At 38.8% G+C, this 16,703-nt stretch overlaps 2 protein-coding genes across 2 annotated transcripts in view; one reads left to right on the top strand and one right to left on the bottom strand.

Moving 5' to 3' along the window:
- The window catches only part of RPGRIP1 (RPGR interacting protein 1), a 227,036-nt gene extending 214,499 nt beyond the window's left edge, over positions 1 to 12,537 (top strand). Inside the window, exons 25-28 of the mRNA XM_082452363.1 lie at positions 5,596 to 5,788; positions 8,418 to 8,502; positions 11,144 to 11,274; positions 12,344 to 12,537. Of these exons, the coding sequence (XP_082308489.1) occupies positions 5,596 to 5,788; positions 8,418 to 8,502; positions 11,144 to 11,274; positions 12,344 to 12,456 (522 nt within the window). The 3' untranslated portion in view covers positions 12,457 to 12,537. The remainder of the gene's footprint in view (positions 1 to 5,595; positions 5,789 to 8,417; positions 8,503 to 11,143; positions 11,275 to 12,343) is intronic.
- A 195-nt stretch (positions 12,538 to 12,732) lies between these two features.
- Positions 12,733 to 16,703, bottom strand: part of SUPT16H (SPT16 homolog, facilitates chromatin remodeling subunit) — a 34,236-nt gene continuing 30,265 nt past the window's right edge. The window contains exons 23-26 of the mRNA XM_082452369.1: positions 15,690 to 15,819; positions 14,935 to 15,064; positions 14,725 to 14,802; positions 12,733 to 14,053 (exon numbers count right to left, since the gene is read on the bottom strand). Of these exons, the coding sequence (XP_082308495.1) occupies positions 13,908 to 14,053; positions 14,725 to 14,802; positions 14,935 to 15,064; positions 15,690 to 15,819 (484 nt within the window). The 3' untranslated portion in view covers positions 12,733 to 13,907. The remainder of the gene's footprint in view (positions 14,054 to 14,724; positions 14,803 to 14,934; positions 15,065 to 15,689; positions 15,820 to 16,703) is intronic.

The raw sequence follows: 16,703 nt of genomic DNA, 5'->3' as shown, positions 1-16,703 counted from the left end.
GTATTTTATTTCCTCTCTGATCTTTATTATTTCCTTCCTTTTGCTGACTTTAGGTTGTGTTTCTTCTTCTTTGTCTAATTCATTTAGGTGGTACATTAGGTTGTTTATTTGAGATTTTTCTTGTTTATTGTGGAAGGCCTGTATTACTACGAACTTTCCTCTTAGAACTGCTCTTGCTTCATCCCATAGATTTTTGTAAGGTTGTGTTTGTGTAAGGTTGTTGTTTGTCTTGAGGTATTTTCTGATTTCTTCTTTGATTTCACTGTTGACCCATTGGTTTTTTAGTAGCGTGTTGTTTAGTCTCCTTGTGTTCATTCTTTTCCTGTTTTTCCTTCCGTGGTTGATTTCTAGTTTTATACCCTTGTGGTCAGAAAATATGCTTGAAATAATTTTTATCCTCTTAAATTTGTTGAGGCTTGTTTTGTGACCTAATATGTGTTCTATCCTAGATAATGTTCCATGCACGCTTGAAAAGAATGTGTATTCTAACTTTTTTAGCTGTAGTGTCCTGTACATTATCAATTAAGTCCAACTGGTCTATTGTGTCACTTAGGACCTCTGTTGCCTTATTGATTTTTTGTCTGGATGATCTGTCTCTTGATACCAGTGGGGTGTTAAAGTCTCCTACTATTATTGTATTCCTGTCCGTGTCTCCCTTTATGTCTGTTAGTATTTGTTTTATATATTTAGGTGCCCTTATATTGGGCACATAAATGTTAATAAGTGTCATAGCCTCTTCTTGTATTGATACCTTTATTATTATATAATGTCCTTCTATGTCTTTCTTTATGGACTTTGTTTTTTAAATTAATTAATTACTTTATTTATTTATGGCTGCATTGGGTCTTTGCTGCTGTGCACGGGCTTTCTCTAGTTGCAGCAAGCGGGGGCTCCTCTTCGTTGTGGTGCGCGGGCTTCTTATTGCGGTGGCTTCTCTTGTTGTGGAGCATGGGCTCTAGGCGTGCGGGCTTCAGTAGTTGCAGCACGCGGACTCAGTAGTTGTGGCTTGCAGGCTCTAGAGAGTAGGCTCAGTAGTTGTGGTGCACAGGCTTAATTGCTCCATAGCACGTGGGATCTTCCTGGACCAGGGCTTGAACCTGTGTCCCCTGCATTGGCAGGCAGATTCTTAACCACTGAGCCACGAGGGAAGTCCTGGACTTTGTCTTAAAGTTTGTTTTGTCTGATATGAGTATCGCTACCCCTCACTGTCTTGTTTCCATTTGCATGCAATCTTTTCTCCATCCTCTCACTTTCAGTCTGTGTGTGTCTTTCATCCTGATGTGCGTTTCTTCTAAGCAGCATATTGTAGGTTCTTGATTTTTTGTTTTGTTTTGTTTTTAATCCAACCTGCCACTCTGTGATTGGCGGATTTAGTCCTTTGACATTTAATGTAATTATTGATAGGTATTTACTCATTGCCATTTTAAACTTTGTTTTCCAGTTGATTTTGTTTCTCTTTGTTCATTTCTTCTTCTTTTTGTTTTTCCTTTTGTTGTTTGTTTTCTTTTGTAATACTCTTGAGTTCCTTTTTTTTTTTAATCCATTGTGTGTTTTTGATTTGTGGTTGTCCTGTTTTTCAAGTATCTTGACCCATAACTATACTTGCTTTAAACTACAAGATAGTCATACAAGTTCAAACACATTCTTAAAGATCTACATTTTTATACTCCCCTCCCCTACATGTTGTGATTTTGATGTCCTGTTTACATCAATGTTTATCAATTTTGTTTATCTTTTCAAGGAAACCAGCTCTTAGTGGCAAGTATTTTTCAATCAGTAATGTTTTGGGATTCCATCCATGTCGATATATTTAGTTTTTTCTAGTTCATTCTGCTTAACTGCTTATTAGTATTCCATTAAAATAATATGACCTTTTATTTAGACCTCAGTGGGCAATGCTGATTGAGCTTTTATGCTATGTGCGTGATATTCATTAACTCACTAAATCCTCACAGTACCCATGTGAGTTGTTTGCTCCTTCAACAAGTAATTATGGAGTTACCTGTCTTATTATTTGCCAGGCTCTGTGGATACAAAATGGTGAATAAGACAGACTTGGTCCCTTCCCTCTTGAATCTTTCTACTGAGTGCAAACAGATATAAATCACTGAACAAACAAATAGATACTTGCTGATTCTAAATACTACAAAGAAAACAAATAGGGTGATATAATAGTTAGTAATGGGAGGGGTTGAGTTAGGTAAGGTGGTAAGGAAAGACTTCTCTGAGGAGAGGACATTTCAACTGAAATCTGAAGAATGAGAAGGGAAGCCCTGGGGGATAGTTATCTGAGGCAGAGGAGATGGCAAATGTAAAAGCCCTGGGGTAGCAAATAGTTCGGTTCATCTAAGGTACAGGAAAGCAAGGGAACATTATATATCAGTTATATCTCAGTAAAGCTGGGGGAAGAGAGGAGATTCCACAGTAAAATTTCATAGCCAGACTTTGCAGATGAGCCTTGAGAAGAGCAAACGTTTGATGACCATACCTAGCTTTTGCAGAATTTGTCCTCTGATATGTGTACAGACCGACTACACCAGGACCTTGTCACTTTTGTTTCTGTACAACCAGGTATCTACAATAACAGAGGGAAAAGGGGGGAAAATAATGCCACAGTATAACACCCTTGTTCATGTGTATCTTTGTGTTCTTGGCAAATGTCTTTGTGGGATAGATTCCTAGAAGTGGAACTGCTGATTTTAAAAGGAATGTACTCTTGAAATTTTGATGGATACCACTACATTATCATCCCCCAAATTATACTAATTTATACTCACCCTGTAGTGACCTTTTTCTCTCATAGTGTTATGAACACTTTTCCCCCAACACCCTCAATTTAATGGAATGAGAGTGACTGTGAGGGAAAGAGTCAAAAGTAATTTTTAAAAATTTACATCTAGGTGACATGGAGAGGTAACAAAACAAATTAGTGGTATGCTAGATGCTGTGACTAAAGGGGTTAGCAAAACAGACTTGTGGTTCTAGAACTCATGGAGCTTACAGTCTGTGAAGTGCTGTCCAACAGAATTATAATATGAGCCACCAATGTAATTTAAAACTTTCTAGTGTCCACATTAAAAGTGTAAAAAGAAGCAAGTAAAATTAATTTCAATAGTGTATTTTATTTAACCTAATATATCCAAGGCATTATCATTTCAACATGAAATCAGTATACAAAAATTGAGGTATCTTATATTTTTTTTAATGCAAAGTCTTCAAAATCCTGTGTGAATTTTACACTGACAGCACATCCCAATTCAGATTAGCCACATTTCAAGTGCTCAATAGCCACATGTGGCTAATGGCTATCATGTCATATAGCATAACTGTGGTGCAGTGTTTTCCAACTGTGAGTTGGCATCCCTTAGTGGGGAATGAACTGAGATAGAATTGAATACAAAATAATAGTCTGTATTACATATAGTAAGGTTAAGCATTGTTTCAGGGAACATTTATATAAGTGGTTTTTTTTTATACATATATACAGATACACATATGCTGAATCTTACAGTTTGAAAGTCACTAGTCTGGTAGTTGTTCTTTCTTTTCTTTTAACTATAAATGTTCATCCCCATTAAGCATAGAAGTTTGTTTGTTTGTTTGTTTTGATAAGGTGGAACTGGGCATCATTCAGGCACTTAAATGACTACAACACCTTTCTCTTATTTTCCCAGACCTCAGGGTTTTGCAGAGTGTATTCCATGGAAAATTAAACCCAGCCATGGTCCAGGGGGTGAAAAAGGATTGTGTAGTCAAATATGTTTGGAAAAAACTACCTCTGTATCATTCTCTATAAGTGCTCCAATGTGTATTAGCATATTAAAGTCTTTAAGTCCAGTTAAAGAAAGCTGATAGCTTTGTTAATCTTGATTTTCCAAAATTTATTTTCTCACAGAACCATTCATTTGTAAAACACCTTCCTCAGACACACTGTGAGAAATTCTGCTTAACTTTTATTGAGACTACAGCATAGGGTTTGCAACTTAAAGATAATTGCAACAGCATCATAAGATAACTTTCTAGGGTGATGGAAGTGTCTTCTTAAATAGGGTGTTTATTACACACTTGTATACATTTGTCTCAACTGCATACCCAAGGTTTTCCATTTTACTGTATGTAAATTATACCTACGAATTTAAAAGTTAAACACAGATTGCCAGGAGCCACCCAGACAATGTGATATGATTGGCTTTTACACTTTTTTTTTAATGACAGTCGCTGTAAGAAATACGTTTCTACATTGTGCTCAGTATAATCATATCTAAGCAGAAGTTTCAAGAAACAAGGCTTACCTTTATCATTTGCCAAGCACTGTCATATTTTCTCTCCTATTCCATTCCATTCCATCCTATCCTATTTTATTATTTCATTTCAAAAAAAAAAAAGAATTTCCTAGCAGTCCAGTGGTTAGGACTGCGCACTTTCACTGCTCAGGGCCCAGGTTCATTCGCCGGTTGGGGAACTAAGATTCCGCAAGCTGCGCAGCACGGCCAATAAATAAATTAATTAATTAATTAACTAGTGAATCCCACTAAGCTGACCCATAAATGTCAAAATTCACATTTTGGAAAACACTGTTTAGAGTTAGTGGTTTTCATGATAAGTGTTGGAGAGTTGCGTGGGGACTGAGAGGGAAACATCAAGTGTCTTTATTTTTAAGAAGCACCCAGATTATTTTGATGCAGATTTGTTGAGAAATATTGCCCACTGAACTTCCTAGGAGAAGGCACAGGAGCTCTGCTTGCTTCCTAAGAGAAGAAAAGATGGGTGGTGGGGGGCAGATTTGGGGAAGTGAGGACACTGGCCTGGCGACCTGGAGGAGAGAAGCAGCCCTGAGGGCACTCACAGATGAAAGGGAGAACTGTGGCTATAGGGCCACCCTGGACTGACTCCTTACTAGTGTCACGACACTGACTTGCTGCTACACTGTAGAAGGTGGGGGACTTAATGTTGACCTCAGTTTATTTCTTGAAACTATCATGATGTCAGCCCTCCTCCTGGTATCCCTAATGTGAAAGTGGACACAGGGATGTCAGAGGAGGGGATGGTGGCCGTAGCAGCAACTCTGAAGCAGAGCTCAAAGAATTGGAGTTGCCGTGAGAGGGCAGGGTGGTCTAATGGCCTGCTCCGTGGCATGTACTTGGTGGGGGTTGGTTGGGACACAGGGAGCACTGGGCAGCTCTTTGCTTTAGTGGCTAAAACAACTACTCAGTTGACAGGTCTCTTAGGACCTAACTGCAGGAAAAAGATGGATTGGTTTTCATGGAGAAAGTTTAAGAAAACGATCTGTTCAGAAAGTTTCTTGATTCTTTCTGTATGTGGCGATGGCTGAGAAAGGCTGATCTGGAGAACTGATTCACTGGACTGGGAGATAGAGGAACTGGATTCTCTTTACAAATTGCCCATGGTTAGTGGTGGCAGTTCAGTCAGGTGGTCTCTTGGTGCCAGTTTAAGGTACCTATAAATTGATTCTCAAGGAGTAATATGTTAGGTGGAATATGCCTGTGATTGATCCCTAGAGAGTAATATGTTAATTAGATGGAGTATAAACACTGGCATCTCTAACCTATAGGAAATGAATATTTTCCTTGTCAGGGTTCAGAGAAGATGTGCATTGAAATCATCTCCCTGGCATTCCACCCAGAGGCTGAAGTGATGTGTGATGAGAATGTAAAACAGGTGTATGTGGAATACAAGTTCTACGGTCTACCCTTGTCGGAGACGGAGACTCCAGTGTCCCTGAGGAAACCGAGAGCAGGAGAAGAGATCCACTTCCACTTTAGCAAGGGTGAGGCATCCCTGGTGAACAGCCAGGAGAGGAGGCTGACAGCCATTTAGCCTGAGGGGTCCGAGCTACTCTGGACTTCTGTTGGGGTGGACCCTGCTGTTTTATTTTCTTTTATTTATCAAAGTAATATATACATATGGTTTTAAAATATCAAACAGGCTTTAAAAGATTTTTTTTTAAAGATCAAATTTATAGAGAGAATGTTTTGCTTATCTCTTTTAAATTTTATTTATTTATGGCTGTGTTGGGTCTTCGTTTCTGTGCGAGGGCTTTCTCCAGTTGTGGCAAGCAGGGGCCACTCTTCATCGCGGTGCGCGGGCCTCTCACTATCGCGGCCTCTCTTGTTGCGGAGCACAGGCTCCAGACGCGCAGGCTCAGTAATTGTGGCTCACGGGCCCAGCTGCTCCACGGCATGTGGGATCTTCCGGGACCAGGGCTCGAACCCGTGTCCCCTGCATTGGCAGGCGGATTCTTAACCACTGCGCCACCAGGGAAGCCCTAAAAAGATTTTTGATTAAAATAAAGTAGTCCTTTGCTCCACTCTTTCTCTGCAAATCACTCCCCCTCACCCCTCCCTGACCACCCCACTCAGTCCACCACACCACTTTTCACTTTTTCTGCTATTTCTTCTGTTATTTAACCCCATGTTTCTGAGAAATGATTCTATTGCAATTTCCTGATTCACTAATTCATTTCCTGATTCAGACATTATCTGTTGACTTCCTATCTTGGCAAATAAAACTTATCTCTCTTGTATCACACCCATGCTCCCATATAGTTGGATCATAATTTAAATTTAATTTTTAATTAATCATAATTGTTTCTATTATTATGGATGTGTAAACAGTCTTGCAGGGCCAAGTGGTACACCATGATTATAATCTCTTTCTTGTTTATATTTTGTTTGTCTCAATTTTTCATTTGCTTTATTTTCATTATACCTGTTGGGATTTCTTTCTGCATTCTCCAGAAGCCTTTTAAATTTTCAAATAATCAAAACTGTCAAATAATTTATCTTTTTTTTTTTTCCTGAAGATCTCTCTTTATCTTCTTGTTCCTCTTCAGCCCACTGTTCAGCTATTATCCCACTGCTGCCATTTGGAGAGTTTAATTTAATTCTATTTTATACTGGATTTTTTATCTCCTGGGTCATGTGTCACCCTCTGATTTATTATATTTTAATGGATCATATTTTCTAGTAGCTTTTAAAGAAAGAATACACTGGAAGTAAATATTTTGAGATAGTCATGCATGAAAATTCTGCCCATATATTTGATTGATAATTAGACCACGTTTAAAAATCTATGTTGAAAACATTTTTCATTCAGAATGTCAAAGCAGTTGGTCCATGGTCTTCTAGGTCCAGGCCTGGAGTCTAACGCTTCTATGAAGACTACCCTCTACCTCCCCAGAGGACTTTAACATTTTTTCTTCATTTTTAGTGTTCTTAAATTTCAGAATAATGTGCATATATTTTCTTTAATTGTTCCGGCCATTCAGTGGGCTCTTTAAATCTGGAAGCTCATGGCTTTTAGTTCTGGGAAATTTTATTGCATTCCTTTGATAACTTTTTCCCCCTACATTTTCTCATTTTCTTAGTAGAATTTTGGATCTTCCAAATTGATCCTCTAATTTTATCACTTTTCTCCTATAATTCTACCTCTGTTTTTTTCTTTCTTTCTATTTTTTTTTTGGAGGGGGTGATTTCCTTAATTTTATCTTCCAGTCATTGACTAGGTATTTATTTTAAATTTCTAAAAGCTGTTTCTTGTTCTCTATTCCACACCCCCAACTCACCCCCCACCACCCTTTAAAATAGTATATCCTGTCCTTACATCATAGGAGATAGAAGTTTTTCCCTCACTTGTGTAAAGTGAGCTCAAGGGCGGCAGTCCAGGGCTGAGGCCACGTGATCGGGATCAGGGATCCAAACTCCCATCTTGCCTTCCTGTCCCCCTCGTGCCTGTCTTCCATCCTTTCGGTTGCCTCACGGTCCTTAATAGCAGCTGCAGAAAGGAAGGCTACCTCCCAGTTTCACACACCACGGTGGGCAGAACTCAATCACGTGGCCAAACCTAGCTAAAATAGAGGCTGGAAAACATAGGCTAATTTATTTGAGTCTGCAACAATCCCATGTAGAAATGAAGAGGAAGAGGGGAATGGATGTTGAGACCTTGAGTTGAACCTACCTCAAAACCCAAATCTCTAGGCGGCCTGAAAAAAAAAAAATCAGTCTCCTAGAATTCTTCCAGTTGGGCAGTGGTGGGAGCACGTTTATCCTGGCATTTGGCAGGACAGCTTCCAACACAGAGTGTAAGGCTTCTTTTATATCAGTGGTTGAAACATTTTCTTAAAGGGCCACATAGTAAATGTTTTAGGCTTTGTGGGCCAGTCTCTGTCACAACTCTTCAACTCTATCATTGTAGTTGGAAAGCCACCACAGATAGTATGTAAACAGATGGCTGTGTTCAATAAAACTTCATGAAAACAGGTAGCTGGCTCATGGGCCCAGTTTTGCCAATGTCTGCTTTATATCAATGTTTTACACATACCATTTATGAAAGTTTTAGTGCCCAAATAGCAACAGTATATGATTCTTTGCTTTTTTCCCACTTAACCCTTAATACAGTGATAGACCTGGACCCAGTGGAGCAGAAAGACCGAAGGCAGTTTCTGTTCGCCATGCTGACTGGACAAGATCCTGAGCAAGGACAGTAAGCACCTGCTTCCCACTTTGAAAGACAGGAGGAGTCACACAGGAATTTAGGAGTTTGAGTTTGGCTTTGTGGTGATATGGAATATTTTAATAACTTCTTTCATATTAATATACTCCTAATGAATTTCCCATCTACTTGAGTCTAATTTATGTTTGTGACTAACTACCTGATGCATTATATCATCTCACAGGATTAGTTCATTTCTCACCCATGCCAGCCCCTGATAAGCGCTTTTTTTTTTTTTTTTTTTGAGGCAGCAATTTACTTGAATACTTAGTGCCCCCTACGGAAAGGACAAAACGCCTTGACACTCTAGGATAATTTGATTCATTTCTCTCAAACATAGTACCATACCAGTGCTAGCTTACCAAATATTATGCCTTTATAATAGCAATTTTATTTTTGACTTAAAAATGATTTCTCTACAGGAATACTTTGAAGTAAATTCTGGGTCTACTCTAAGTTTTAGGAAAGCCAATTGTCATTATTCATATAATCTGAGGAGCCCTCCTTTTAGAGGTTCCAGATGAAATGCATGGGATATATATATAGACTAAAAAATTTCTCGTTTAGCTGAATTTTGAAAATCAAATTTAAGTGGACATCTGGGTTTTCTTTTATTTGTTTTTGGCAAAATCTGGCAACCCTACCTCCTTTTCGTGTGTGTGGGTAAGTATGGGACTGGTGTTCTAATCCATTACTTTTCTAACAGCCCAATAAATTTATTTAATTTGCATTTACTTTGTCTCCAGTTAATCCTAAGAAGGACTGAAAAAGGAGCCAGTTGAAATAAACCGTGAATCTGACTTCAGTATCATGGTGGACTTAAACAGATATAAGCTTACTGGTAACTTTTGGAAATGGAAAAAGATTTGGTCGTTTCTCTTTTGCATTAATGTTAAATTTAGCTTTTTCTTTTCTCCTCTCAGCATTCCTACAACTCTCTCTTCCTTTATTCCTTTACAGTGGTGATCTTTTTCTTTTCTTTTTGTGATCTTCTACTCAGTTTGATTTCAATTGATTTTACCTTTGATTTTCTTTTTGCCTGTATGATATAGCAGGTAGAACATTGCCTTTGTAATCACACAGACTTGGTTCTGAATCCTGACACTTCCACTTACTAGCTCTGTGATGTTTGAGGTATTATTTAACTTGAAGGCTCTGGTGAGGATGATACTGAAATAACATAGTTTACCTAAAGCACTTGGTATTGTGCACGTGATGTGGTGATGTGAGTTACCATACGTTTTCTGGGAAAATGGGTGGAGGAGTCAGCATTATCCCTTTGCTTTGTTGAAGTTCTCAGTACGGATACAGAAACATAATCACAAACGAATATTGCTTAATGACTGTGAATGCATCACTTTCAGGATTTCTTCTTTTCAGCTTAATCGTGTTTAGCTGTGATTTAAAACGCTTGGATTTTTGGTCCTATTCTTGCTCCCTTAGAACTTTCTATTAGCCACCAATGTTAGCTTTTAAAAAATTAATAGGAATATGAAATGTCCAGAATAGGCAAATCCAGAGAGACAGAAAGTAGATTAGTGGTCACCAGGACTGAGGGAGAGAAGAGTGGGGAGTGACTGCTTAATGGGTATAGATTTCTTTTTGTGGTGATGAATGTGATCTGAAATTAGATAGTGGTGATGGTTGCACAACATTGTGATTATACTAAGAAACACTGAATTGTACACCTTACAATGGTTAAAATAGTAAATTTATGTTATGTAAACTTTACCTCAAAAAATTTAATAGGTATCAGTTTCTGGAATTCAATATCACTCTTTGCTAGACTAAGTCAAGGTAATAATAGTCAGTCTTCTGTATCTGCAGGTTCCCCCCGCATCCATGGATTCAACTAACGGTGGATGAAAAATATTTGAAAAAACAATTCTAGGAAGTTCCAAAAAGCAAAATTTAACTTTGCCATGTACTGGCAACTATTTATGTAACATTTACGTTGTATTTACAACTATTTATATAGCATTTACACTGTATTAGGTATTATAAGTAATCTAGAGGTGATTTAAAGTATATTCTATATGCAAATCCTACACCATTTTATATAAGGGACTTGAGCATCGGTGGATTTTGGTATCTGAGGTGGGTCCTGTAATTGCTGTTAACTGCTCACTGCTTAGGAGGAACCGTGCTGTGTTCTTTACAGTATCATCTTCCAAGACTTACAACTCTAAGGAATACACTTTTTATATTCATTTTGCAATTCTGTATTCCTTCTGTTTCCTTTACTCTGCTCAGGCTTGGTATAACACTTTTATTTAGAAATGTAAAACCTCTTCTAACTTCCATAATCTTGATTTTTGTTCAACACCTCCACTGCCCATTTCAAATCTTTCAGCAAAACTGTAAACCATCTTAAAAGGAATTATATCTCAACAGTTCTGAGACAACTTGATCAACTACTTTACCTCAAGTCTTAGTTCCTCCCAGACCTGTTACTTTAAATTAAAACGATTTCTCAGTCTTGTGCTGTTGTAGTCTTGTAAAATGGAGGAAAGGGAGAAGTGATTCAGGGAATACAATGTGTAATTTATGATTACTTTTATCCTTTTTTTTTTTTTTTAAAGCCTAAGGGTATCAGCAGTACTGAGTTAAATGGATTTTTTTCCCCCTTTAGTTTAAAGTTTACGGTAGTAAGTGATCCTATGGATGAGGAAAAGAAAGAATGTCAAGAAGTAGGCTACGCGTATCTGGAACTGTGGCAGATCCTGGAATCGGGAAGAGACATCCTAGAGCAAGAGCTAGACAGTGAGTGAGACGTTTTTGTGCTCCTCTGTTCCACTTACGTCTAAGGAAATCATCCTAATAGTGAATACATTTTGTTTTACCTTTAATACCTAATTACCACTACAAAGTTGATGAGACAATCTGGATTGAAATCCCTAGAGCCATATTTATTTCTAGATCAAGCATGAATGTAATCAGTTGTGTATCTTAGCCCACATACCTCCTGACAACTAGAATATATTATGACTCGCTAGTGTTTGAGACATGGAAATTTTGAAGACACATTGTTTTGATTTCAAATTTAAACATCAGACTTTCTCACTGCCCTTATTGACTCTGTTCTGAAAACTGTGTACCTTGTTTCCTCTTACCCACCCAGAATGGTCATGCTTGATTCTAACCTCTTCACTCCCAACATTTCAATCATAAAATCCTATTAATTTTACCTCTTAAGTGTTCTGAATCTGTCTCCACCTCCTCTGTTAAACTTCAGAACCCTTCTTTTCTCTCCTGAATTACTCACTCAACAGCCTCATAACTACCTTCCCTGATCTACTTGTGCCCCCTTGGAATATATTCCCCAAAGAGTGGACCCACTTTTCTAGAACCCAAGTAAAAAACGGTAATTTCAATACCTTCAGTTAAAACCACATTCCTCACAAAACAAATGGCTTATTGTCGTGCTCTGGCTCCTGCTTATCAGTACAGCTTCATTTCTGCCACTTCTTACAGTTTTCCAAACTTGTCCTCATTATCTCGGCACATGCTCTACGTGCTTAGAGTATCTTTTACTGTTTGAAGACTAATGGATTGTCTCCAGAAAGCCTTTTCCGATTCTCCATTCTGGATTGGGTGCCACTTCTGTGTGTTCCCAAAGCACCTAGAGTTTTCATCACAGCACCTACCATACTATACTGTAATGACTGTGTGTTTTCCATCGTCTTCCACCAGATTGAGTCCCACTAAAATATGAGGTATAACTTTATTTAGTATCCCCAGCACTTAATGTGGAAAATAACAGGTGTTTAAGTGTTTGTTTTTCCATGAACGACACTGCTGTCTGACATGTTTCTTTTTCCTTTCCCAACAGTTGTTAGCCCTGAAGGTCAGGCTACCCCCATAGGAAGGCTGAAGGTGTCCCTTCAAGCTGCTGCCGCCCTCCATGCTATTTACAAGGAGATGACTGAAGACTTGTTTCTGTGATGGGACAAGTGCTATTCCATTCTAAACCCTGAGGGAACCATAGTAAAAAGTCTCTTATAAAGTAACTTGTTCTACCATGAATTTGGTTTACTATGATGTCTCAAGCTAATGATGAAAGCTTAGAATGATGACAGTTTCTTTCTGAGATATTAGCTGGATAAAGGGAATTATTCTCTAATGGCTTAGCACTTTTCCAGGCGAGAAGCAGGCTTGCTTTCAGGAACTGCAAAAGAACTGTTACAGAAGGTGAATTTACAAAAACAAAACAACAACAACAAAAAAAAACCACAGTTTATTATCTTTTAGTTCTTCCAAAATTGAAAATATCAAGTCCTACTGCTAAGGAGAAAATAACAAACAAACAAACAAAATCCGAGACCCCTCCCCCCCTCTTCTCTTAAAGTCACAGAACACAGAAGGAACTGCAGTGGGGCAGGTGGGTGCAGAGAGAACCAGGGGGGAGAGGATGGCAAGATAAACTCCCCAAATACTTAAAAAGCTGTTCAACAGAAATTGTGATAAATACAGGACAATGCGAGACAAGTAAAAATAAGGAGCAGCAGTGACGAGAGGCTGTGTTGTAGATGTGGCCTCTCTTCCTCTTCTCTTTTCTCATCAGGGTATTCTAGGCCCAAGGCATGACTTACCCCTTCCAGATCTAAATGTTGACTCCTTTGAGCCTCCTTCTAGATTTTCACTAGAAGCAGTACATGAGACACACCCATTTTTCCTCATGTATCAGGAAAAAAACAGTGGTAATTCTGCTTCTACCATTGTACCATGTGTGAATTTGTAAAGATGAAACCGAGCCAGGGAGTATCACTGCTTCTTATGTCTTCCAAGGCAGCAGAAATACCTCAGGATCTGCATGAGGCAAGAAAGCAGGAGAACTCAGATGGAGGTGCCAGCCTGATCAGACTCACTAGCTCAAGTTGTATGGTTTACACCATTAGCAAATTCCAAGAACCTTTTCTTGAGTACTGCAAAGATGGAACTTAAAAGAGATGTGAGGAAGATCATGGCAGTAGGGTAGGATGGAGGATTGAATCTGCTGGTCAAGAACCATGGTACAGCTAGTTAAGGGTCACCTTGTACCAATGTCTTGGAAATACAGCATTGAGACATCAAAGAATAAGATGTCAGAAGCCAACGATGTCCTGGCAGAAGGTGACAGGAAGAGAGAGGAACGAAACGGTATTTATTAACAGCGGAAGCCTCTGCCCTTCTTCGGGAACACCTCCTCCCTTGCCATCTGGATGGGGCCACTGGCACGCGTCCTGGTGGGCCTGGAACTCCCCAGGTAGATTGGTCCGCACAAATGGCCCCCTAAACCCATAAACACAAATGGCAAAACTTCAAAAGAAAAAAAGGAAAAATACAGTTTCTATGTCATGTAAAATTTTCAGGGATTGGCTGAAGGAAGAATGGAGCTGAGGGCCAAAGTTCCGAAGTTACTTCCTCTTTTTCTTGGGAGGCGCAGAGCTGTGTCTGGAACCTCGGTTAGAGCCTCGGCCTGAACTGTGCACAGATGCCTTCCTCTTCCGGCTCATACTTCGACTCTGTTCCTCTTCCTCCTCATAGCGACTTTCACGGTCGGCTAAACAGAAGAACATGGCACTAGTTGGCTAGATGTTAGCTTTAGGTATCTATAACACTGTTGGACACAGCATGAAATAGTACAGAGAAGGTACTTTGGAGTCAGACTTAAGTTTTAATCTTTACTCAGCTGCTTAGTAGTTGTATGATCTTGGGCAAGTACTTAACCTTTCTGAGCCTTGGTTTATTTATAAAATGGAAAACTGTTTTAGGATTAAAGGTAATCTATGCAAAGGACCTGTCACAATGCTTGGGATACAGTAGAGTACTTTCCTTTTCATCTTTCATTTACATTTGGCATTTGGTTTCAGAGTAATTAAAACTAGTACTACAAAAACATTCCTAACCTGGAAGAGGCCCAGAAAGCTAGACTATTATAGGACTTAGATTTGGAGACCAAACAGCCTAATTTTGGAGCCTTACAAGACTATCATGGCTAAGGGCCCACCGGGGGGTTGAGCAGATGAAAAAAGCATCCAAGTCGGCAGAGTTGTGCCACCTGGAGAGTATGGACACACTCCAGACCTCATTTTCTTCTCTGGTCAATGAAGTTGTAGCTGTGGCTCCACATCACTTTTATATTGTTCTTATGTTACTCTTATTAGGCAAATAATATCTCAAAATATTGAAACCTGTGCCTCAAAAAAAATAAAACAACAACAACAAATCTACCTTTTCGGGCTTCTTCCTCCAGTTCATCCCAATCCTTTCCACTCTCTTCTTCACTGCCCAATGATTCCTTGGAATAATCTGGAATAACATTGATTAAGCATGATTTATTAGACAGGAATGGAACGGAATGATAAAATTCTTCCCTTCTAAAGCCTCCAGAAATGACATCAGGTTCAGAAGTCATGAACACGATTTCCTATGAAGACCAACCTGATTCTTCAGCTTCTGAGGAGTAATCTTCATCACTGTCCTCCTCCTCTTCCTCGTAGTCATCCTCTGAAGGATTAAAAGTCTCATCTTCGATTTCAGACTCAGAATCCCCTTCCTCAGCATCACTCCCCTGGTGAATTAGAGAGAGCATAACACTATACACTGGGTGTTTTCCTTTTTTTTTTTTAAACATTTACTTTATTAACTTAATGAATTAATTCAACCCTCTTAGCACACCAGCATTATTTCTATTTTACATGAAAAAACGAAACAAAAACACCCAAACCCCTGAGTGACCAAGAGATAAAAAGACTTAATTAAAATTACTATAAGGTACAATCATTAGATACCCTAAATATCTCATTCATATTTCTTAAAGAGTCACTTCATCCTTCTTTACCCAGGAAAATTAACCACAGACATACTCTTGGTAATAACGCACTATGCAGAGGTAGGAGGACCATTTTTTAGAGAACAATTTTTGCAAGATGACCTGAAGAATTTTCTCCCAATACTAAGAAATTCTTTGAAGGAACAGTTTTTGTAATCTCAAATCTGGTCAGTGGCTACCAATGCCCAATTAATTTATCATTTACCTGTAAAACTAACTTGGAGAAACAACAATACCAAGTTGTGTTCAGAGCTTCTCCCGTTTGATCTGGTCCCTTATGTACTACTTATATGGCATTCTCCTCACCGCCCAAATGATAATGGGCAACACTATGTACCAGAAAAGAAACCCCACACTCACGCACCTCACCCTCAGGTTCCAGGAAAGACCAGCCACCTTGTTCAAAGAAGCCCTCAGGGTCATCAACAATGGTCTTCATAATTTTAGTCCAGTTGAGGGACTGTACTCCTTCTGTGTACTTTAGGTCACAAGAACTGGGAAAAATAACATTATAAAGTCAAAATCAATCCTCTATACTTTGTGAGAACATCCCGTGTCATCTTGGTCATTAGCATCTCTAAAGAGCAGATACCCTCTGCATACTTGGGAGCAGGTATTCTTTGCACTGTGCCACCACAACGTACCCAAACATCTGATGTCTGGTCTCCCAGAGCACTAGCCCTCACGAGAGAGCACCTTTTTTTAGTATTTAAAGTGCCTTGTGTTAAGAAATGCTCAAATGACATTTATTCACGTCTACTGAGGAGCACAGAATCAAAGTGGGTGGGAAAGAAGAGAAAAGAAAACCAAAAAACAATAATAGTAAGGACACAACAAGAAACCTTCAGCATAAAACCTGTGTGAGAGACTAGCATAAAGCCATTATGGGCACAATCACGAACACTGAAACTTCTGCTTCTAGTCATGATGGGAGTGACAAGGACTAGGTTTACATTTGCACCTTAAACAACCAGAAAACCAAACAAAATATGGAACGACAGTTTTCAAACATTGCATAAAAAGCAGCACAGGACTAAAAAATCCCTGTGGAACTACACAATGGAATGAACAGCATCAGGAATGGTAAATATGTGAGTAAATATAAAAGACTTTCCCCTACTCATTTTGTAAATTAAAGGATAGCTGTTTAGAAGCTAAAATAATAACAATAAATTGTGGAATTCACAGTATATTAGAAGTAAAATGGATGATTAATAATAGCAGAAAGGATAGAAGAAGAGAAATGGAAGCATAACAACCTTCTAACAGACGTGGTATATTATCTGAATGCAGACTGTGATAAGTTAAAGATGTATATGTAAACCTTACAGTAATCATCATAAAGTAAAACAAAGACGTGTAGAGCTAATCAGCGAAC

The sequence above is a fragment of the Balaenoptera physalus genome (genome assembly GCF_965194825.1).
Source record: "Balaenoptera physalus genome assembly, chromosome: 2".
In the NCBI taxonomy this organism is placed as follows: domain Eukaryota; kingdom Metazoa; phylum Chordata; class Mammalia; order Artiodactyla; family Balaenopteridae; genus Balaenoptera; species Balaenoptera physalus.
Note: the sequence above shows the minus strand (reverse complement) of the source record. Positions and strands in the feature narration are given on the sequence as shown.